We start from the raw sequence: 21,480 nt of genomic DNA on the forward strand, positions 1-21,480 counted from the left end.
AAAGGCTACCTCCTCTCAAGGGGTGTCCAATAGAGCCTGTCTTTAGTCAGCTTAAAGAGGTTTGGGTTGTGGAAGACGATCGAGCTCTTGCCGATTCTTCTTCTGTGTCAATGTTTGATGCACCGTAACAAACATAGGTTTCTATTCTAGTATCAAGTAGATGCCAATCGTTTACCCAAGCGCAGTGCAACCAAGTGGAGATGCATACCGGTATAGTTCCCAAGACTGTGCAGTTAGTCACGTGATTCCACGACTCCTGAACGGAAAAGTGAGCGCGTTCTACGGGCGGAATCGACGGGGATGTCGACAAGAGAAAGACTCCACCACAAGGGTCCATAAAGAGACCAAAACCAGTGTGTGCCTTCATTCCGCAACGGCTAGCCAGGACAGTCTACCAGTAACAACAACAACAACAACTATCCGATATTGGCGTTTCGCATCGATGAAGTTGTCTAGATCTGGTGTATTCCTGCTAATAGCCTGCATTTGTACGTTCGGCTTAGCGACGACGCCTTCAGCGGATCCCAGCGATGGCAGCGACCAGAGACGAGTCGGCAATTCTTCTCGGAAAGAGGCTGTGGTCGATCGCGACGACATTACGAGCGAACTAGTGGAACCAAATCCAGATTATGTCGGCCCTGCCAACGTTGACGAGGAGGAAGTGGATGTGTACGAGGACGAATACGACGACGAAGAATCAGACGAACGCAATAGCAGGAAGACGGCAAAGTCCGCCATTGGCAACGTACTGGGTAGCACGTCTTCTCTGAAGCGCAAACGATTTCTGAAAACGGTGAAGAAGTATCGGTTTACGCTTACACTCCTTATTGCGACCTACGCGTTTCGGCGAGAAATAAAGCAATTGCTACTGCGGGTGGTGAAGAAACACTTGGTGGATGCCGAAACGGGAAAGCTTCTACCATTGTCTACTCCTAGCGTTACAGCAATATTGAAGTTTCTCGTTTTCATCGACATGATGCGTCGGATACAGTCCTCGGGTAGTGGGAAAGCTTCACCTCTTCTTCCCGTTCTCTTGGTACTGGCGGGGAAAGGAAATCCCATATTGGGCATTTTCTTGTCTAAACTTTTGGCCGCCGGGAATTCCGCCTTTGTACCACCAATTGAACAGCATTACACATTCGAACGCGTCAATGAACGTTATACGCGCGACGGACTGGCACTCCAGAAAGCGCTGGATCCGTGGCTTTCTTCGCGGTGTGCCGCGTTGGAAAGTGGCAACACTACGGCTTTGGCCCGTATGCTGACGGGAAGTTACCCGCGTGAGAGGCCTTCTTACAACAGTACGGTAATTCTTATGGATATGACCGGACTAGACTCTTCGGTGAGTCAAATTGACATCATTCGGGATCAAATATCGTTTCTGATCGGCGAGCATCGCGCCCAAACCATCACGAAAGTGTTCGGGAACTCCTCGACCGAAAGCTCGCACGAGACGGAGATTGTTGTTTTGCTGGAGTCGCCGGGAGGTAGTGCTGCCGACTACGCCTTGACCGCACAACAATTGGTGCGGCTGCGCAACGAGCCGGGCCTAACCGTCACGATAGTGGTGGACAAGGTCGCCGCTTCTGGTACGCGACTCGTGTCAATCAACTAGCTGGTCCCCCAGACTTAAGGTCCTTCTCACCCATGTGGCTTGTACATTTCTGTCGTGTGCGACCGCAGGTGGTTACATGATTGCGTGTACGGCAAGTCCCGGGCGACTCTTTGCGGCTCCGTTTGCAGTTGTTGGTTCGATTGGTGTAATTGGACAGACCTTCAACATTCACAAGACGTTAGAGGGCTGGGGTGTTCGACCACTGGTGTTTCGGGGAGGCCGGGACAAGGCGCCCGTTGGGTTGGTCGGAGAAGTCACGGAAGAAGGGCTGGCCAAAGTACAGGACATGGTGGACGATACACATCGAGCGTTTAAACGACACGTTGCGGTTTCCCGCCCCTTACTAGCCGATCGTATCGAAGAGTACGCGACGGGACAAGTTTGGTTGGGATACGACGCCCTCCATGTGGGTTTGATTGACCGCATCGTGACGAGTGACGAATACCTCGACGAACGCTTGTCCCAGGGTGCCCGTGTGCTCAAACTGGTGCAAATACTGCGACCCCGGTTTCTGTTCCAACGTCCCGTGACTTCGGCGCTGGCCGTGACCCGAATGAAAAGGTGGAATGGAAAAGATGCCTGGTCCACCACCCTGTCTTGGATGGCACAGAATTTGGCCCAAACCGTTGGTGTGTTTTGCGAGGAACGCCAAAAACGGGTCGACGAAACGAGGTGCTCCGTACCATTGGCGTCGGTCGGCACCCACGGTGCAATGGCAGGCTTAGGGGGCTACGTTGTTGGAAATCCCACGTGTGTCAGTCACGTCTCGGGGGAGCCAAGAGGAGCATGACTATTTACCAATGAAGCGTGACCATTGTTACCGGCAGCGTGTCACTTATCAACCGGAGCATGTCTGTTATCAACCGTTTTGTCTCTGGCATTCGGATCCAGAGGTTGTTCCGTCGTATGGCCAACAATATTGCACAGTAACGCCAATGCCTTGTTTTTAAGTATAGACAGACGTTGAACCCTGGCCTAGCTGGATCGACCATAGTAGCGCGTTTGAATGTTTCATGTGTAATACAAAGTGCGAACCTGAATTTTTCCTTTGAGTTACCGGTTGTTTTTCTTAACGGACAGACATTCCCGAATCTGCCCAAGAATTTTAGGAGTTGCCTGGCCAACTCCGTCTTTGGTTCCCACTCACCATCTAGTTATCCACGGTTCCGACCGATTTCGCAACAGACTCCACCGTACCCAACCAGCCCCCACCTACACACACGCGCCGACGAAAAAAGACGTTGGGGGATAAAAAATCCTAGAAACGACTGACTGGGAACTAGCTGAGTAAGCGCAGCTCGAAACCGGTTTGAGTAGGCCAATAAACACAAACCAGTACCGTGGACTTCGAATCCACTCTTACCCATCCAATCCCATTGACATTCGAGACCATGGCCAACACACCCCGTTCTCCTCGTACTTCTGCTAAAAAGCAGCGCCAACACCAGGCTTTACAGGAATCCCCGGGGACTTCTGTGGAAACCGAAACGGAAATGGAAACGTCCCCCGCCGAGGCATCGGGACCGACTCCCAAGATGGCAGCCGCGAGACGCCGCCGTCTGTTGATCGGTCTGATTGTCTTTCTGTTGTTAGTGCTGGTGGGTGTTGCTGTTGGGATCATTGTGTCCAGTATGTCCTCGGGATCGTCTAGTCAACGGGAAAACCAGGATGGCCTGGGAAATGACAATTCGAATTCCGGCGAACCACCATCCAGTGCAACTCCCGAAGGATCTACGCCATCGAGTCCTACCGATGGTTCTGGTAGTCTTACCACAGCTCCAGAGACTCCCATTACCGATGGATCGGGCGTTCCTTCGGAAACAACCGGATTTGTACCAAACTCCGCCCCTACCACGTCACCGGAGGCTTCGCTGACGTTCTCCACCGCTCCATCGGGAGAAGCCTCGGCGACTCCATCGCTCGCGGCAGTGGCGATTCCACCCGGGATTACCACCTTTCGGGTCATTGGAGATGTGCCCTACACTCCTCGACAGGCGCGGGAACTCGTAGTGCAGATGAACGCGATTCCCTTGGACACGGAGTTTATTGTGCACGTTGGGGATATTCGCAACGGAGGGGACAAGTTGGTATGCTATCTTTCCGAATACGAAAGTGTGGACGAAATTTTGAGTCTCAGTCCGGTTCCACTGTTTCTCATTATGGGAGACAACGAATGGAATGACTGTCCCAATGTGGACGAAGGATTGACTATGTGGAACAACCTTTTTACAGCCTACGAAAGCAAGTACTGGACGCACAACTTTAACATTACGCGTCTCGCTGGCTGGGAGTCCACCACTTTTGCTTTTCTTAACAAGGGAACCCTGTTCATTGGGCTTAATCTGGTTGGTGGTCGGGTAGTTAATCGTTCTGCGTGGGATCGACGATTGGCGGATCAGGCCTCTTGGACCATTGGTTTGATTCGGGAACACATGGTGCCAACCGTTATTTTTGGACACGCGTTTCCCACGGAGAATCATGACCCCTTTTTTTACCCAATGACGGAATTTATTCGAGACGAGCTACAGAACTCGTTGCCGATTGTTTATATGAACGGGGACAAACACCAGTAAGTGTTTCTACAGTGAGATTCGGTATCATCCAGCCTTTTGCTTCTCTTACACAGTTTTCTCATGTCAATCGCAGATGGCTATACGAACCGTCATTTTACGGACAGACCAGCTGGACAAGAATTATGGTCACAGGTGGTTCGCGGGAACCGCCATTGAAAATGGTAGTGGACCCGAATAACCTGGCGAACTTTCACACTTTTGATCGTGAGCTTTAACGCGATCCAATATTCTTTCAAACTACGTTCCGGTTAGGGGCCGAGAGGGAGCAACGCGGGTGCAAGACGGGATTATCAAGCATCCATCTATCATCATAAGTGTACAGAAAAATCATTTCTACAAAATATCTATTTGAGCGTTTACTCCGCAGCTACACTGCGTGCCAGTTTGTCGGCTTCGAAAGCATACTTTGAGCCTTCCACGATACGGTAATTGAGCTGCCGTTCGCGCATAGGAGGCAATTCGTCCGTATTGGAAGGCTTACCCTTTCCCAACAGTTTGCCGTCGTCGTCCACTAGCACAAAGGAATCGAAGTTTTCGTTCGGCACCCAAACCAGTTTGAAGGCAATACGAGCTCGAAACTGTAGGTGGGCGACATCCTGCGGCGGTTCTTTGTTGCACCCAATAGCACACGTAGACCAACTGGCGGCAGACCAACAACGACGGTTAGAAGCAGCATCTTGAAAAGCAACTTGCTCACTTTGCTGCCGACCTTATTCGTACCTTCCACCCGGCCCTAATTCGGGAAGAGAAGCGAGACGAATACCCTCGCCGAGTTGATTGCCTAGTGCTATTCTCTTGACTCGTCCGTCGTTTTCGTTGTCCGACACATTCTCCACCATACAGGTTAGATCGACGTGATTGTAATCCGAAAAGCTATGACCTGTGTACCTAATAGTAGAGCAATGAGTGAGTCAACATGAAGATAAATGCTGTTCGTTGTATCTCTCGCTATCGGGTCCGATCCTGTGAGACCTACCCTTTGCCTGGAATTGCGTTCGACAAATCACGCAACCCTCCAGCCCACAGAATTCTTCGTCGGACGTCTTCCCAAGGCCCATTTAAGTCGTTCCCTTTGCTGATTTCAGCAACGCGAAGTCTCACGTTATTTAGGCGTTCGACTGCTGTACCGGGATAGATTGGGTCCGTCATTAAGGAATCGACGGAAGAACCTTTTCTTGAGGTGCTGGAAAAAGGAGCGTCCTGCTTACTAGAGGTTCCGAGAATCTGAGTATCTCCGTTGCTGGACACGAATGCTGACGCGTTCACTGCGGATGATCGAGCAAGGCTGGGAGTGAACGTAGCTGCGAGAGATAGTGCAGCAACAGGAAATCTCATGGTCACGGACCTTGATCCAAATTTGTTAGGAAAACGTTTCCAACGAAAACGAACGAATGCTGAAACAGGTGTAGACTGACGTGTAGGTGATCACAAAAAGTGAAAGAAATCGTCAGAGCCATTTTGGTACACAATTGGCTCAAGTATGTCTCCGATATTTTCTTCATTACAGAGATTTACTGGATGTGACAATTTTGAGCCCACAATGAATGATCTGTTTGTAATGACACAAAAATGGTCATGATGTCATGATTCACAATCATGTGTCGTAGAGTGAAACCGCACTGATGGCCTGACTGACTAGCGAACCAAGAAATCCGGACTCGGTATCCTTGCAATATACACACTTTGTAACCTCAAAATGCTTCTTACAACAACAAGAATAGGGACGTTTTGCCTTCTTCTCGCATTGTTCTTTCCATGGCTTCCTTTTCTGTTGTACTCGGAAGATATCATCCCATTTTCTTTGGATCAGTTCGCTTTAAAACGCAATGCCGCCAATGAGACCTGGAACGTTGTCATAACGGGCGCCAATTCGGGGCTCGGATGGGGTACCGCCTTTCACTTGGCAAAAATACCAAATCTTTGCATAGTTATGGCTTGCCGCAATCTCTCGAGTTGCGAAGAAGCGAGGGCTCGGATTCCCATCATTCATCATAATTCTACGCGACTTGTCTGCGTCGAGCTGGACCTTGCGGACCGAGCATCAATAGAAGCTTTTAGCCACCGCAGAATTCAACGGCTTTTCTCAAATTCTAGCGCAGACTCGTTGTCGCCAATTCATGTGCTCATCAATAATGCCGGTTTCTGGGCATCATCCGAAGAAGTGGAATATATCGACAATATTGAGTCTCATTTTTTTGTGAATCATCTTGGCCATGTTTTGCTGACCCACTATCTTTGGAAGCGCCTGGTAGCGGGGCGGGCTCGAGTAGTCGCAGTGTCTTCTCTTTCAGGTATTTATCCTGTGAGTCCGCTGTATGGATGGAGACGAAGCGACGAGAATTCACGAGGTAGATGGTGGTTAAAATATTCAATTATCCGGTACTTATCCTCTAAGCAAGCCATGATCGATCGATACGTTAGGTCCAAGCGAGCCAATTTGGTAAGCATTTGCTCCAGTTTATACTGAATGTACATGCCAGACCTTCTAATTTCGTTTCTCAGATGTTCGCGGCAGAACTCGATGATCGTTTTCGCAATACAGTAACTTCGGTTGGATCTCATCCTGGATATACGCAGACACCTATTTTCCAAAAGGGTCTTAAATTTCTACCGAAGTGGGTTGTTAAAGTTCTTTCAAAAAAGTCAATTGTTAGCATGGAGACACTAGATGGGGCAATGATGCAGGTCCGAGCAGCATTGGATAACGAAATTCAGTCCGGTAGCTATGTTGGCCCAAGATATTGGACTTTTGGCGCAGCTGTTCTCGTTGGTCGTTTGAGAGGGAAAAGCTTGCACCATTGGCATTTTGCAAAAGCAGAGAGCAAAATGCTTTGGGAAGAGAGTTTCAGTGTTTTGGGTATCTCTGATTTTGGCAAATGACATACCGCTAGTGTAAACGAAGAAAATAAATGCGATAGATTTGCGAATATTGCTTTTTCGTTATGGTGGGCTTTTGCATGAATTTTCGAGAGAGAGATGATTGACAACGTCGAGTATCTCGGCATACACTATGGCTCCCACGAGAAATAATCTTGTTCTGGCGCACGATCAATTACACCATGTACCATGTTACATTCGCGAGCAAATGCTTGCATTGCAAAACATCTTCCGATCAAAGTCAGAATGTTTTCCGCAATAAAGCATGGGGAGTTTCTGTTTTCTTGCCGCATTACCAATCCTGCGGCTACCACTTCCGTTGTAAATTGACAAATGAACTCGTTTTCATTGAAACGACAATTATCCTTTGTAGTCACTCCTCTACCCATTAAGCTATCTGTGATCTTGTGTGGACGCCTATGATATTCCATAGGATCGAAAGATACAAATCTATCTGATGCCAATCTCTAGAGCTTGCAATATAATTGCGAGAAGGCTGTAGCTGCGCTCCGACGGAATTGTATGAGCAACAATCCATGTCGCATTCATCTCTAAACACTAGCGGATCAACAAAGATTTTGCTAGCAACGATGCAAAATTATGCTCCAAATTAGTTTGCTGTTGGAATGACCATATTTTCATAGAGATTATACCGCTGCGGAATAAAGAAAGCGACACGTACGTCCAACGATGTCGTCCATATGCACCACCCTAAGTCAAAAACTGGGAAAGCCATTTGAATCCATCGGAATATCCCATTCTTCGAATGACCGAACACATGTACAGCTCAATCGGTCGTACTGATGAGCTGCTGTCCGGACCTTTGTCTTTACCGTAGGTATCCATCAAACCCAGTGCATACTTAAGTTCTTCTTCCGAAGCCGCTGTGGGCATGTCAATTTTATTTCCGAGTACCAAAAACGGAACATCCTGTAGCTCTTCGCTGGTCAGCAAGGCATCGAGTTCCTTTTTGGCTTCGGGGAAGCGGCCTCGGTCGATGGCATCCACAAGGTACACGACGCCGTCGACGGTTGTAAAATAGTCCTGCCACAACCGACGAGCCGTCTCGTGTCCACCAAGATCAAAAGTCTTGAACTTGATGTTGCCGATGATGAGTTCGTCCGTGTTCGGATGCAACGTAGGGACGTGGACTTGCACACGGTTCTCTTTCAGCATGTGTAGCAATGTTGTCTTTCCGGCATTGTCCAAACCGAGAAACAGGATCTTTGCATTCTTGTGGTACAGACCTGAAGAGTAAAGAGACCGCGGTGGTTGGGGGTGAGCGAGGGAGATAGAGAGACGAGAGGGTCACCGCTCCGACCGACAAGGAGCATACTAACATAAAAAAGGACGACAGTATGCCGAAGTCGTGTGGATCGCTAGACGCTACTTTCTTGTACGTACCCAAGCTCGCAAGCGCACTATACCACCAGTCTAGGAGAAACATGATCTAAGAAGAAATTTAACAATTCAACTTGGACTCTCTTCCAACAAGGATAGAATGGAGTAAAAAGGGATCACAGAGGAAACGGCAACGGTAACCAACGAATTTTGCGTTTTTCCTCTCTCTATCCACGCACACGAGGCAAAGTGACCGAGAAGAAACGCGCTTACGCGGCCAAAAGACTTCCGTTAGAATGCCGGCTGGATCAAGGAATTTGGAATGAAAACAATTTCACTTGTCAGCTTATGGAGAATCTTAGATGATGACGTAGGTCATTCTGCGCAAGCAAACAACCCCCCTCTCCCCTTTCTCCCAGGTTTTGCTTTTTGCTATTGTGTGCCTTCGTTCCAACTTCACTGTCAGGCGAGACGGCACGAAAAGGCGAGACGGACGGTATAGATTAGCATTGTCTCGTTCGATACTTTTTCTCCTCATGCTCACCACGAGTCCTTACTGTAAATAGATGCGCATGAACATTCCACAAGGGAGAGCTGCCGATTGATGGAAAATTCCTTGGGCGAACCCCAATCGAGCCAAATGGACCACGCTGTCGGAGCAACCTCGCGCTCGGCACCCACGCAACCTTTGTCGGCTACCACTTCAACTCCCAATAATGCCGCCGCTATTGCTAGCGATGCCGATGTTAAACACGAAAGCGATGACTGGAAACAGCAAAGAGACGTGGCCAAAGCTATGGGCGATCAAGCCTTTCGGGAAGGAAAGTTTGGCGACGCCATTCAACAGTATTCCTTGGCTCTTTCCTTGGATCCCGACCATGCCACGATTTTGAGCAACCGTTCGGCGGCATATCTCAAACGCGGCGAAAAATCTAAAGCCTTGCATGATGCCCAAGCATGTGTCCGGATAGGCACCATGGGGGTCAAAGGTGCGAGTCGGCTCGCGGCCGCACTCCAGTCTTTGGGTAGATACGAGCAAGCGTTCACGGAATGGAATATCATAGTGGCGAAAGACCCAACTCACGTGGCGGCAAAACAAGGCGTTGACACATGCCGGCCCCATGTGGAAGCGTCAGCTCGACAGAAGGAAGAAGAAGAAAGATTGGCCAAAGACGTAGGGGAGGGTGCAGACGAGGGTGATGAACTTGATGATTTTTTTAATGAGGTCGAGGAGGCGGCCCAGGAAGTGGTTCTGGCCAAAGTTGAAGAGGGCAAACCATTGGCGACAAATGCTATCAAAAATCAAAAACGGAACCTGGGGACGTCCGTACAACAGATTGATCGATTGTTGCAAGAAAATTACAAATGGCGAAATCTCAATCCTTTTTTTGTTCTTGATTTGGATCACGTTGCTAACAAGGATGATATTTCGAGACGATACAAAGCCCTTTCTCTGCTCCTGCACCCTGACAAGAATCGGGATAACCCGCGCGCTCAAGACGCCTACGACGAGGTGCTAAAGGCAAAAGCAGCTTTGGATGATGAGCACAAGGCGAGTCATGTACGTCAGTTGATTGAACAGGGCATGCGGCAGGGGAAGGCTGATTTCGACCGACTGGGTAGCTCTCATGGAGAGCAAACGCTGCAAAGTATGCAGTCCAAGGCTGTGCAAAAGATCTTTGCCCAAATTGAATTCAAGCGGCGGGAAATAGAGCAGAGAGAACGAAATTTCTCACAACGTGAGCAGCAAAAGGAGGAAGACGATCTCGAGAAGGAACGCAGCGCTCGGACGTTTGACAAGAACTGGAAACAAGAGGAACGAGTCGATAAACGTATTGGTAGTTGGCGAAACTTTCAAAACAAAAGACCAAAGAAGGCGTAACATTGCGATCGACAATAAGATCATATGTCGCGGACATTCTAGAGCTAGGCAAACGTAGGATATTTCCCGCCCAGAATCCTTCAGATTCTACCTATCCCCTAGTCCCTGGGACGATTAAGACATAATTACTGTTATGCATTTGGCGATAGTGTTTTGTTGATTCGGATCGAGCTATGTAGCCGTTTCTTCGAGCCCGCAAGCAATAAGGCTTGCCGACTGTCATTCAGACAGGTACAACACTCTTTTTACGAACCACAATACCGTATCGTGCCACAATGCCACCCTTCGAATCTAGAACATTTGAAGACCCCTGTTGCTGGTTTGCTTCTCCAAAAAGAACTGGTGGTATTCTTCACCGCGGTAAAACTTTGTCACAGGCTCAATGTCAACGTAGAGCTTGCGTTCACCGGAGTGTTTAGCGCTTAATTTGCCAACGAATTCCTTGGCCGACTTTGCCTGCTCTTCGGTCAAGTAAAAAACACCTGAACGGTATTGACGCTTTTGCGGCGAGTATGGGTAGTCCGCTTCTCCCCACTATACTTCAAAAGAACCACAAATTTTCATGTTAGCAACCATACAACAAGCGACTTTCAAAATCAAAACATTTTTTTTATGGACTTGCCAGTTTGAGAATTTTTTCGTACGAGATCATGTCGGGGTTGTACTCGATCAGCACAGCTTCCGTATGGTCCTTTAAATGCGACCCAGCCATGTGTTAGAAGCAAAAATAGACTACGTTTTCGTTATTGTTTACGAGCAGCACATACCTTAATCGTTTGGTATGTCGGATCAGGCTCGTTTCCTCCGCTGTATCCCACGACACAGCGCGCAACTCCAGGCTCCTACTCACAATCAGAGCAACGCAAGCAGGATAAGTTTTTCATGAGGAGCCGATTGACCCAAAACACGATTGTCATGTTGAGAAAACGAATCAAAAGGTAGAACTACTTACAGTGCTCCATTGGAGTTGCGGATGCCAAAATCATCCACACGCAACAATGGCAACTTCGTTTCCTTTGGTCTGCGGTGACAAAGGAAGTTCGGGACAAATGTTCGAAGCTTGAAGTCCGAACGAAAAGGATCGACGCGCCATAATATCGCGTTTGCTGAGAAAAGCGCTAGAGGGAAATGAGACCCAGAGAAATAGAGTGGTGAATAGCGGAAACGAAGTTTTCATGGTTATCCTCTAAGTCTTCACTGTCAACCAAAACATTGTCCTTTGTCCAAATAGCCCGGGCAGTCTTTTTGACAAGACACGACCAAACAAGACCGTATTGTGGATCCATGTTTCAAGGAGTTTAAATTTTTTGACAAACTTACAGTTAATTTAAAAGGCTCCATCGCTTCGTAGAACATACAATTATGAGCAAGGCGATGGAATCAGTCACGCATTTTTGGGTCTGCGGGTTGTCCAATCAGAACCCTTAGCACACACAGCCTCTATCCATTGTGTCGCCTTCTGTTCGTTTCATAAAATATATACCGTCCGGCCTTGCAAATCGTGCAAAGTAAGCGCATCGTTCCTTGCCCTATCACAACGCGTACCTATAGCACTCCAAACGTTTGAACGAACATGACGGGGGGAACACAGGGTAGTACATCTTTCATTACCGTTGCCACTTGCAACCTAAACCAGTGGGCGCTGGATTTCGACGGAAATGCAGATCGTATTATCGAAAGCTGTCGAGAGGCCAAGCGTCTTGGCGCGTCCTACCGACTCGGACCCGAACTGGAAATTCCAGGTTATGGATGTGAAGATCATTTTCTAGAAAACGATACTTTCGCACACTGCTGGGAGAGTCTCGTGATGATTCTAGAAAGTGGAGTGACGGATGAGATGCTATGTGATCTCGGGATGCCTGTTTTGTTTTGTGGAGTACGCTACAACTGCCGAGTTCTGGTGCGATGCCGAAAGATTCTTTTAATTCGCCCGAAAGTCGCAATGGCAGACAACGGCAACTATCGCGAATCAAGATACTTTACCGCGTATCGATCACCGATCGATACGAAGTGTGAAAAACTGATTCTTCCGAAGGTTTTTCACGAGAAGTTTGGACAGCTATCAGCTCCGTTTGGAACGCGTTTTCTCGAGTTTGCCGACGGCGTTTCAATTGGATGCGAGAGCTGCGAAGAACTTTGGACGCCTCGAGCAACCCACATTGAACTAGCATTGCAAGGTGCCGAAATTTGTGGAAACGGCTCCGGAAGTCACCACGAGCTACGCAAACTGAATCAACGATTGGAGCTCATCGTATCAGCAACCAGGAAATGTGGCGGTGTCTATCTTTACGCCAATCAACGAGGCTGCGATGGTGGTCGCATGTACTATGACGGTGGAGCATTAATTGTCTGCAATGGCAAGATCCTGGCGCAGGCACAACAGTTCAGTCTGGAAGATGTGCAAGTCGTTGCCGCAACCGTAGACCTTGACGATGTCCGCTCATATCGTGCTTCAATCCCTTCTTTTGGTGTGCAGGCAACGGAATCGCAACGCGCTCAGTCGCAACGATCCTTTATAGAATGCTCTGACTATCTGGTTAACGAAGGTGCAAGTTCTCTTATGTCGGCGACCTCAATTTCCCAATCACCTCGTGTTCATTGTCCAGAGGAAGAGTGTTGCTTGGGCCCTGCTTGTTGGTTGTGGGATTATCTGCGTCGTTCAGGAGCTGCGGGATTCTTTTTGCCGCTGTCGGGAGGGGCCGATTCCTCGTCAGTGGCTGCCATTGTTGGGGCGATGTGCAAAATGGCGACAGCCGCTGCACGTGCTGATCCGAATGGAGTAGTGGCCACCGATTGTCGCAAAATCTGTCGCCAGGAGGGGCTCTGGGTGCCGTCATCATCTCATGAATTGGCGAATTTCGTCTTGCATACAACTTACATGGGCACTGAAAACTCGTCAGAAAATACTACGTCCCGAGCTCGTCGACTTGGTGAAGTAATCGGCTCGTACCACTTATCAATCAAGATTGATACAATGGTGCAAGCTGTCGTCAAGGTCTTCTCTACGACGACAGGTCATACTCCACGATTTTCAGTTCGAGGTGGGTCCGTAGCTGAGGATTTGGCCTTACAAAATATCCAAGCAAGATTACGGATGGTTACTGCCTATCTTTACGCTCAGCTGTTGCCTTGGGTACGTGGGCGTTCGGGATTTTTGTTGGTACTGGGAAGCGCCAATGTGGATGAAGGATTACGTGGATACATGACAAAGTATGACTGCTCTTCGGCGGATTTGAACCCCATTGGTGCCATCTCGAAAGGCGATCTCAAGAAAATGCTCGAATGGGCCGCAAAAACGTATGATTGGGAAATACTTGCAGAAATCGCAGGTGCGCCACCAACAGCAGAGCTTCGACCGAAAGGAGAAGGTGTTGGAGCTACAACAGAACATTCGCAATTGGACGAAGAGGAAATGGGCATGTCGTATGAAGAGCTCGGATTTTTTGGAACGCTGCGAAAGATTTCACGTTGCGGACCCGTCTCGATGTAAGTTCGACCCTTCGCTTCGGATTATCTGCGTATAAAGGGTATGTTTGAGCCTGTTCCAACAAGTTTCTCAACGATTTGAATTCAGGTTTCGCAAATTGTGTGTGATATGGAATCATTTGCCGCCTCATGAAGTCGGCGCCAAAGTAAAACGGTTCTTTTATTTTTATTCGATCAATCGGCACAAAATGTGCACAATCACACCATCGTATCATGCGGAAGGATATTCACCGGATGACAACCGTTTCGATTTACGTCAATTTCTTTACAATGCACGATGGCCTCGACAGTTTTCTGTCATCGATAAACTCGTGGAGGGACAAGAGGACTTAACAGCAAACGAATAACATGCGCACTTTTGTGAACGTTTTGACAGTCAGTGCAGTAGTACATGTAAAGGTAAATGTACATCTCACTTCTGTTAGTTACATTAGTAGAATAAAGTATTTGTTCACGACTAACTCTTGCCCTCCTTCTCACATCTGTAGAAAGTGGCATATTTCGGATTTCCTGTATTACCATTGGGTCAGTTTATCGGAGTCGTGTTTTTAAGACGGAGAACTTCCACAGTGTTCCGTGTGTTCCGGGACTTTCCTAGAGGAGCGCACGACAGCAACAAATCTTCCTCGTTTAGCACGGAAAACAGGGATATCGACCCGTCGCATAAAAAGCAAATAGATTGCATCATGAAGGCTATGCAGCTCATGTACCACACGGCCCAAGCCAAGGCCATTGATGTCGAAAAACCAGGCGCCTTAGGACCACAGGAAGTGCTTGTGAAGGTCCAGTACTCGGCAATCGACACTGGCGTCGAAGCTCTCGTCCAAAAAACGATTACGGGTATGTTCATCCATGCACGTACCGACCCACTAATTCTTGGTTGGCATTTTTCCGGAGTAATTGCCGAGATAGGTGACCAGGTTTCTAGTTTGAAACTTCAAGATCACGTATGGGGATTTCTACAGTACCAGCCAAGCCAGAAGCAGGGATCCTTTGCCGAGTACATCAAAGTGAGCGCTGACGAATGTGCTGTCCGACCCCGGGGAGTGGGGGCAGACATTGCGGCCGCCGCATCGACGGAGTCGTTGACGGCTTTGCAAGCCATGAAAAATCTATGCGGGCTTCAGAAAGATGGTTCCGTGTTGATTTTGGGAGCGGGAGGCGGGGTTGGTTCGGCGGCAGTGCAAATTGCCAAAATTCTCGGTGCCCACGTGACGGCAGTGGTGGGTACCAAAGATGTGGAGCGCGTCAAAGCATTAGGAGCAGATGTTGTGTTGGATCGATCCAAAGACGATCCGCTGGGTGGGGATGCGATGTACGATGTGATTTTCGATACTCCATCCAAATACTGGGCACCAACATGTATGAAAAAACTGAGTGGCAACGGAACTTATGTCACCACACTACCAAGCCTGGGCCTTTATGTTGGTATGTTCCTGTCTTTTTTTAACGCTAAAGGATCCAAATTTGTCGAATGCAAATCTACCACCGAGGATTTGAAACTAGTGGGATCTTGGTTGGACGAAGGCAAACTCAAGATCGACATTGACAGCACGCACCCGATTCGAAACCTTGAAGCCGCGGTTACCCGGCAAAGTGACCCTTCGAAAATTGGACGCATTGTCATACAAGTTGATGGTGGTTGGGAATAGATTCGTTACGTCGTCTGCAGGAGTAGCTTTCGAAATCTCAAGATCGGAGTCATAATGGCCTTTCCGATGCGACACGAACATAACGAACAGGGATACCAAAAATGTCGTGCTGTACAAGCTTTGTTATCTTCGACGAACTCTGCTCACAATCGATTGACCAAAAAATCTGTAGGGACATCTGTATTATGCGTCGTTTTTTGCTAATCATTGCTTTATAACGAGATATTTTCAAACCCTTCTAACTTGAGTTTAGATACTCCTGCACCGGGAATTGTGTTGCCGTCGTCCATATACTGGCACGTGTTCATTACTATCTTTCTAGTCGCGCCACACAGCAGCCTCTTGAATTTGTTGTACTCATACGTGTATGCAGAGACACGTTTGTTATGACGACCTGGTTAAACAAGCACGGCTGTCATGACTGTTTCTTCTCGGCTAATGCTCTTAGTAATGATTGTACGTATTTCTACACAACTTCGGCATTCTAGTTTTTTGGATGACATCAGCAGGCGATTTTTTTCACGCCGACACGGGTTGGTACAACGGAGTGACAACACGAAAGTTAGCCAAACAGCCGTGGATTGCGTGCTTTTTCACCGTTGTCTTCAACCTGGAACTCTCTCTTGTCAAAATTTCCCACAACTCGCATCTTTTTGTCGTGCGAAAGTATCGTATTCTTGCTTGTTGCTGATCTTTGCAGCTAATTGCTCCCTACCATGAGCTCGTTGCCTCTTTCAACCTCGGAGGCTTCTCAGGAAGTTGCCATTCGCATGGGAAATGAAGGCATTGCCTCACTCCCGCCCAAAACCGTCATGCAGAACTTTGATGCGCAGGTGACGAAGAATGGAAACCGCACAGCCTTGTACCACAAACGCCCCAAGCAGGTAAGTATACATTGCTTTGAAGAGCAACTTATCTACATGTGTTCGATTGCCTGATGCGCTTCTCTGCTTTCAGGGCCAAGACGTGGCGGATGTCGCTTGGACGAAGTATAGCTGGAAGGAATATCGTCAGCAGGTCGACAGTTTTGGTAAAGCTTTGCTCAAAGTAGGCTTTGCCCGTTTCGACACGATCAATATTATTGGATTCAACGCTCCCGAATGGTTCTTTGCGAACTTTGGTGCTATCGCGGCGGGAGGAATCCCTGCCGGTGTCTACACGACCAACAACCCGGAAGCGTGCGCGTACGTAGCCGAGCATTCGGAGGCCAAGGTCGTCGTCTGTGAAGGCGTCAAGCAACTCGAAAAGTACTACGAAATCAGCAGGAATTTGCCCAATTTGACGGCTCTGGTCATGTACGGAACCGATAGTATTCCGGAGGACGTCAAGTCCAAGTGTTCCGTTCCGGTTTACACCTTCGAAGGGTTTCTTGACCTTGGCAAAGATGTCTCCGATACGGATTTGAAAGCCCGTACGGACTCGTGGAAGGCAGGGGAGACGTGCACTTTGATCTACACTAGGTATGTCTGCGTATGTTTTCTATGATAGCTTGCTTTGCTTGCCTGTACGGATCTAAAGCTTGCTTATTTTTTCTTTCTGTAGCGGAACGACCGGTCCTCCCAAGGCGGTCATGATCACCAACGATAACATCACGTGGACCATTGAGACCTTGATGGGTCGCACGCGCAAGGGAACTCTGGACCACAACGACGTCATGATTTCGTACCTTCCCCTCAGTCATATTGCCGCGCAAATGTTGGATATGCACAACCCAATGGCGACGGGGACGCAGCTCTATTTCGCCGATGCGAACGCGCTGAAGGGATCCTTGGGACAAACCCTCAAGGAAGTTCGGCCTACGGTCTTTTTCGGTGTACCTCGTGTATGGGAGAAGATTTACGGTACGTACAGTATGATACAAACCCATTTTGACTGCAACATGATTGTCTTCGTCTAACGTGTTTGTCGCCGACGCCTCCTCTTGTTTGCAGACAAGCTCCAGGAAGTCGCCCGTTCTAGTACCGGCATAAAAAAGATGCTATCAACCTGGGCCAAGGGTAAAGCGGCTGCTCACTGGGAGTCTCTCGAATACGGATCGAAATCCGGCAGCCCTTTCATGCTGTTCCTGGCCAAAAAGCTCCTGCACAAGGCGCACTTGGCTCTGGGTTTCGACCGTTGCATTCAGTTTTATGTGAGTGCCGCTCCCATTGAAGTGAAAATTCTCAAATATTTCATGTCCCTGGATATTCCTATCATGGAACTTTTTGGTCAGTCGGAATGTACCGGACCGCATGCAGTCAACGGCTACGACGCCTTCAAGGTTGGAACGGTTGGACGCCCGTTGATTGGAACCGAAACCAAGATTGACGAGGCCACCGGGGAGCTTTGCTACCGTGGCCGTCATATTTTTGCTGGATATATGGGTATGCCCGACAAGACCACCGAAACGATTGATTCCCAGGGCTGGTTGCATTCCGGAGACATTGTGGCCATCGATAGCGATCACCACCCTGAAATCAAGAAACCCAGCGGTTTCATTAGTATTACTGGTAGAATCAAGGAGCTGATCATTACAGCTGGAGGTGAAAATGTTGCGCCAGTCTTGATCGAAGACGAGTTGAAGGCCGCCATGCCAGCGTTGGCCAATGCGATGGTTATTGGAGACAAGCGCAAATTCCTGAGCGTCCTCCTGTGCCTCCAAGTCGAACCCGACATTGAAGGCAATCCGACCAACAAACTCACCGGAAACGCATTGGAAGCCGCCAAAACTATTGGAAGCAAGGCCAAGACAACTAACGAAGCTCGTGACGACCCCAAGTGGAAGGAGTATTTCGATAAGGGTCTCGAAGTGGCTAACAAGAAGGCGATTTCTCGCGCTTCTCGTGTCGGAAAGTGGGCGCTGCTTTCCACAGACTTTAGCGAAGTTGGCGGCGAATTAACTCCTACTATGAAGTTGAAGCGCAACGTTACGGCGGAAAAGTTCGCCGATACTATCGACGCCATGTACGCGTAGATGGTTCTACTTCATGGATTGCGCATCCACGAGTGAATCTACCTTGGTGAAAATCCAGATAATCGTATCCCATTTGCATAGTCTCTTTATTTGTAAGCATGAGTAATAACAAAATCTTGATTTTCTCAGTCCTCAAGTAGACTTGTTGCACCGTTTCCAATATTCACATAGCAGAGGAGTGATCCGAAACAATCTTCCAGGACGTGTCTGTTAGACGGGTAAGATGAACAGTGAATACTCCAGCGTGCCGTGTATCGTCCCTCGCTACCAGGCAGAATTTGGCAAAGACCACCGCGTCGTTGGTCCCTAATATCGAAATTTCGAAATCGCTCGTTAATAAGCATCCGTGCACGCCTTTCTCGCGGCATCGTGCCGCAATCTTGTCCTTGCCGTGCAGGATGGTGGTGCCACTCACGTATCGGGCGGTGGGGGAATCCAGATAGGCATCCACGTACGCTTCCACATTCCCGTCATTCCAAGCCCGGGTCCACCCAGCAAAGGCGTCAATTATTGCACGCTCGGCCATTGGGGGAATCCGGGATAGGCCAGCGACCAAGGGAGCGTACGCCTACAGCCCGAACAGCATCCAGATTAAAATTGTAGGATACCTTTGTTCGCATTTCATGGTTGCTTATCTGGTATTCGTGATCGAAACGATGATGGACGCGATTTCTGCACCGCGCTCAGCGCGTGCGGAAAGACGTCGTCCAGACTAGTCCGTGCGTGTTATGACAGAAGGCTGTGAGGAGTAAATTAGGTAGATTCGTCTAGAAATACCACCTAGCTATTCTCTAGCTAGAGTAGGTAGTAGTGGAGCGGGAAAAAGATGCTGGACCCTAAACACAACCAGGTATTGATTGGATTATTGGTCAACAAATCACTCTGACTGTCAATAAGCTTCTTGATCCATTCTACATGTGAGAAACGCCATTTTACAGATTTGCGATCCTTTCCTTTCTATCAAATGTATCAGACGTACGTCGACGATGTGGCTTGTCTAGCTCATTCTTGCAGAGGGAAGTGAACCGATCGCTGTCACGAAGACAAAACAGAAGATGGCCGAGAGACGGACTTGTTGAAAGATCACAGAACGGTCAAGGTTTCGTGCGCAACGGGCGTCTCCGGACGGCTACTAGGGTTTGGATGGAATTCCCGAGACTGCCCGTCGGGAAAGCGCACGACCTTGGAACCATCGGGCCAGTGTCGTTCGGTTTGTCCGTTGGGGAACTCCCACACGATGGACCCGTCCATTTGGTTAATTTGGAGCGTCTGCAAATTGCTGAAAAGATAAGCGGTGGAGTCTCGGTGTCGGGTTTCCAAATCTCCGTTGGGATAGCGAATGAGTACGGTCCCGTCAGTGTATTTTTCTTTCTGCGCACCGTTCTGATAGTGTGTAACGATGGTTCCGGAAGGGTCCCGGACTGTGCGTCGGTGAGCGGTGCGAGAAGGCGTGGTTTGGACGAACGGAGTAGACGGCATCGAGGGCTGGGAAGGATGCGTGTTGGGAGATAGGGAAACCCTGGAAGCGGGGGTCTTACCGAGGCCCGGAGTCCACGGTTTGAGGTAGTTTGCAGGGGGAGTTGTCGAGGGGAAGGATTGGCGGGAGATTTCGGACCGTTCGTCAGTCATGACGGAAACAACGTCGTACGTGCGTGTGGGGGAGATGGATGGTGCGGAAATGTATTGGGTTGCGGGTGGTAGAGATTGTGGTGGTTGAGTAGGAGCAACTGTCGGTTCGCGAGGGAGTGGGCTGGGCGAGGGCTCGTGCACGTGGGTTGGACCGGTTTCGTCTCTCGTGGCGGGAAGGGATGGCCCGGACGTGGACCGAGAGAGAACTGCATCGGTGGTGGCTCTACCAGAAGCATTTTCCTTCCCTTTTTGTTGTTGGGCAGCCAAGAGTTCTTGCTGCAACGCATCAATTCTGTCTTGCTGCTTGCGAACGGTATCGCGCAATTGTTCCTGGATCCGCCAGTGATGTTTCCAGGCGAGAGGAACATCCCGACGCCAGGTATTCAGTTCACGGGAGAGTTTCCGGATGGTTTCTTCCCGCTCTTGGGCCTCGTGTGCGAGAGCGGCTTGTGCTCGGGTCCAGCTTTGGACAGCCCGACGCATCCGACGAGCCCACGTACGGGCTTGACTCTCCTCCGGCTTGTCCTCATGGTCGGCTGGCGCCACGACGGGTGGTGAGGCACTACTCACAGTGTTCCGGATGGGATGATGCGACTTTGTGGTGGTGCTCGATGTGACACTCGTGCGGTCGGGTACGGTTTCACGGGGATGAATAGTCGTCCGGACGTACGCTGCGTTTCCGGAATGCGGCATCCATGAAAAGGCTTGTAAATCGTCCAAGAGTTGTTCTACCTGCACACTCCAATCATCGTCCTGATCGGTGGTGTGCGCACCATTATTGTGGTCTTTGTTGTTGTTGTCGGGGAATGTCGCATCCGACGGTACGGTGATCCGTACCGCAGCACCGTAGGGATCGTGCGCCGTTCTTCGAATCGTAGAGGATTGGGAGACCGTCATGAGGCAAACGCAATTCTCTTGTATGTGTTATGGATATGTGTGTGTATAATAGTATGCGTGGGTAATAGAGTACGTATCTCGGTATCGATAGAGTGAAAAAAGGTGTAACAAACGAATACGAGTGAGGATCATTTTGACGGTGACTACTGGCACCCGGACCCGCATGATACGCGCACCGTTTGATTACCCCACGGTGGAAGCAGCCACGGTCACCTTACTTTGTCCACGACGCATTGCGGCAAACGCGTGGTTCCTCTACCGCATCTGTGGGTACTCTGGAAACTGGGCGCGTTCGGGAGAGGGCAACCTCGTTCGGCGCGCGCTTCGTCTAGCAAACAAATATAGTTCGTACCGTAACGATATTATACTTAATGCAAAAACGACTATGCGACATAAAGGAAGACTCGTTTCAAATGGTGGCCTTTCTCGAAAAAGCTCGTTCAAACTGGACGAATGGAGTAGTAGAGCGTGCCCTGCCCCCAGTCGACGATTCGACTCACGATCCCCCACCAGAACGACAACAACGACACCAGCAACAATCTCCCTTTCCTTGTTCCTGTGTTATAGCGATTCGA

General features: G+C 49.2%; 10 protein-coding genes across 10 annotated transcripts; 6 read left to right on the forward strand and 4 right to left on the reverse strand.

Annotated features, from left to right (window-relative positions):
- Positions 1 to 1,513: 1,513 nt before the first annotated feature.
- On the forward strand, positions 1,514 to 1,910 carry PHATRDRAFT_12241 (predicted protein; the record flags this gene model as incomplete). The annotated part of the gene is made up of 2 exons (XM_002179595.1): positions 1,514 to 1,589; positions 1,684 to 1,910. Coding segments are annotated over 2 exons (303 nt in total), but the record flags the coding sequence as incomplete, so codon positions are not given.
- A 1,073-nt stretch (positions 1,911 to 2,983) lies between these two features.
- PHATRDRAFT_45503 (predicted protein) lies at positions 2,984 to 4,525 on the forward strand. The gene is made up of 2 exons (XM_002179596.1): positions 2,984 to 4,184; positions 4,262 to 4,525. Exons 1-2 carry the CDS (start codon positions 3,007 to 3,009, stop codon positions 4,401 to 4,403), a joined length of 1,320 nt encoding a protein of 439 aa, XP_002179632.1. The 5' UTR covers positions 2,984 to 3,006; the 3' UTR covers positions 4,404 to 4,525.
- A 19-nt stretch (positions 4,526 to 4,544) lies between these two features.
- PHATRDRAFT_35224 (predicted protein) lies at positions 4,545 to 5,523 on the reverse strand (the record flags this gene model as incomplete). Its single annotated transcript, XM_002179802.1, has 3 exons — positions 4,545 to 4,827; positions 4,909 to 5,076; positions 5,165 to 5,523. 3 exons carry the CDS (start codon positions 5,521 to 5,523, stop codon positions 4,545 to 4,547), a joined length of 810 nt encoding a protein of 269 aa, XP_002179838.1.
- A 361-nt stretch (positions 5,524 to 5,884) lies between these two features.
- PHATRDRAFT_45504 (predicted protein) lies at positions 5,885 to 7,068 on the forward strand (the record flags this gene model as incomplete). Its single annotated transcript, XM_002179597.1, has 2 exons — positions 5,885 to 6,628; positions 6,691 to 7,068. The coding sequence occupies 2 exons, from the start codon at positions 5,885 to 5,887 to the stop codon at positions 7,066 to 7,068; spliced, it is 1,122 nt and encodes a 373-aa protein (XP_002179633.1).
- Positions 7,069 to 7,677: 609 nt separating this feature from the next.
- Sar1a (predicted protein) lies at positions 7,678 to 8,601 on the reverse strand. Its single transcript, XM_002179803.1, has 2 exons — positions 8,470 to 8,601; positions 7,678 to 8,312 (listed from the first exon to the last, which is right to left on the reverse strand). Exons 1-2 carry the CDS (start codon positions 8,510 to 8,512, stop codon positions 7,777 to 7,779), a joined length of 579 nt encoding a protein of 192 aa, XP_002179839.1. The 5' UTR covers positions 8,513 to 8,601; the 3' UTR covers positions 7,678 to 7,776.
- A 1,126-nt stretch (positions 8,602 to 9,727) lies between these two features.
- Positions 9,728 to 10,288, forward strand: PHATRDRAFT_12217 (predicted protein; the record flags this gene model as incomplete). Its single annotated transcript, XM_002179598.1, has 1 exon — positions 9,728 to 10,288. A coding segment is annotated over one exon (561 nt), but the record flags the coding sequence as incomplete, so codon positions are not given.
- Positions 10,289 to 10,579: 291 nt separating this feature from the next.
- Positions 10,580 to 11,270, reverse strand: PHATRDRAFT_12243 (predicted protein; the record flags this gene model as incomplete). The annotated part of the gene is made up of 4 exons (XM_002179804.1): positions 10,580 to 10,815; positions 10,907 to 10,979; positions 11,056 to 11,130; positions 11,241 to 11,270. Coding segments are annotated over 4 exons (414 nt in total), but the record flags the coding sequence as incomplete, so codon positions are not given.
- Positions 11,271 to 11,817: 547 nt separating this feature from the next.
- Positions 11,818 to 15,426, forward strand: PHATRDRAFT_45509 (predicted protein). The gene is made up of 3 exons (XM_002179599.1): positions 11,818 to 13,774; positions 13,863 to 14,173; positions 14,263 to 15,426. The coding sequence occupies exons 1-2, from the start codon at positions 11,862 to 11,864 to the stop codon at positions 14,119 to 14,121; spliced, it is 2,172 nt and encodes a 723-aa protein (XP_002179635.1). The 5' UTR covers positions 11,818 to 11,861; the 3' UTR covers positions 14,122 to 14,173; positions 14,263 to 15,426.
- A 637-nt stretch (positions 15,427 to 16,063) lies between these two features.
- ACS4 (long chain acyl-coa synthetase) lies at positions 16,064 to 18,510 on the forward strand. The gene is made up of 4 exons (XM_002179600.1): positions 16,064 to 16,310; positions 16,384 to 16,886; positions 16,969 to 17,267; positions 17,358 to 18,510. The coding sequence occupies exons 1-4, from the start codon at positions 16,143 to 16,145 to the stop codon at positions 18,377 to 18,379; spliced, it is 1,992 nt and encodes a 663-aa protein (XP_002179636.1). The 5' UTR covers positions 16,064 to 16,142; the 3' UTR covers positions 18,380 to 18,510.
- A 952-nt stretch (positions 18,511 to 19,462) lies between these two features.
- Positions 19,463 to 21,004, reverse strand: PHATRDRAFT_45511 (predicted protein; the record flags this gene model as incomplete). The annotated part of the gene is made up of 1 exon (XM_002179805.1): positions 19,463 to 21,004. Exon 1 carries the CDS (start codon positions 20,903 to 20,905, stop codon positions 19,463 to 19,465), a length of 1,443 nt encoding a protein of 480 aa, XP_002179841.1. The 5' UTR covers positions 20,906 to 21,004.
- Between the last annotated feature and the right edge of the window lie 476 nt (positions 21,005 to 21,480).

The sequence above is a fragment of the Phaeodactylum tricornutum genome, chromosome 7, assembly GCF_000150955.2.
Source record: "Phaeodactylum tricornutum CCAP 1055/1 chromosome 7, whole genome shotgun sequence".
In the NCBI taxonomy this organism is placed as follows: Eukaryota; Bacillariophyta; class Bacillariophyceae; order Surirellales; family Neidiaceae; genus Phaeodactylum; species Phaeodactylum tricornutum.

Bases quoted from the DNA above. Each gene is read 5' to 3' on its own strand.
- PHATRDRAFT_45503 (XM_002179596.1), top strand. From the start codon at position 3,007: ATGGCCAACACACCCCGTTCTCCTCGTACTTCTGCTAAAAAGCAGCGC. The intron at 4,185-4,261 runs GTAAGTGTTTCT...TGTCAATCGCAG, and splicing joins ATGAACGGGGACAAACACCA to ATGGCTATACGAACCGTCAT.
- Sar1a (XM_002179803.1), bottom strand. From the start codon at position 8,512: ATGTTTCTCCTAGACTGGTGGTATAGTGCGCTTGCGAGCTTGG. The intron at 8,313-8,469 runs GTACGTACAAGA...TTTACTCTTCAG, and splicing joins TAGTGCGCTTGCGAGCTTGG to GTCTGTACCACAAGAATGCA.
- PHATRDRAFT_45509 (XM_002179599.1), top strand. From the start codon at position 11,862: ATGACGGGGGGAACACAGGGTAGTACATCTTTCATTACCGTTGCCACT. The intron at 13,775-13,862 runs GTAAGTTCGACC...ATTTGAATTCAG, and splicing joins CGTTGCGGACCCGTCTCGAT to GTTTCGCAAATTGTGTGTGA.
- ACS4 (XM_002179600.1), top strand. From the start codon at position 16,143: ATGAGCTCGTTGCCTCTTTCAACCTCGGAGGCTTCTCAGGAAGTTGCC. The intron at 16,311-16,383 runs GTAAGTATACAT...CTCTGCTTTCAG, and splicing joins ACCACAAACGCCCCAAGCAG to GGCCAAGACGTGGCGGATGT. The intron at 17,268-17,357 runs GTACGTACAGTA...TCTTGTTTGCAG, and splicing joins TGTATGGGAGAAGATTTACG to ACAAGCTCCAGGAAGTCGCC.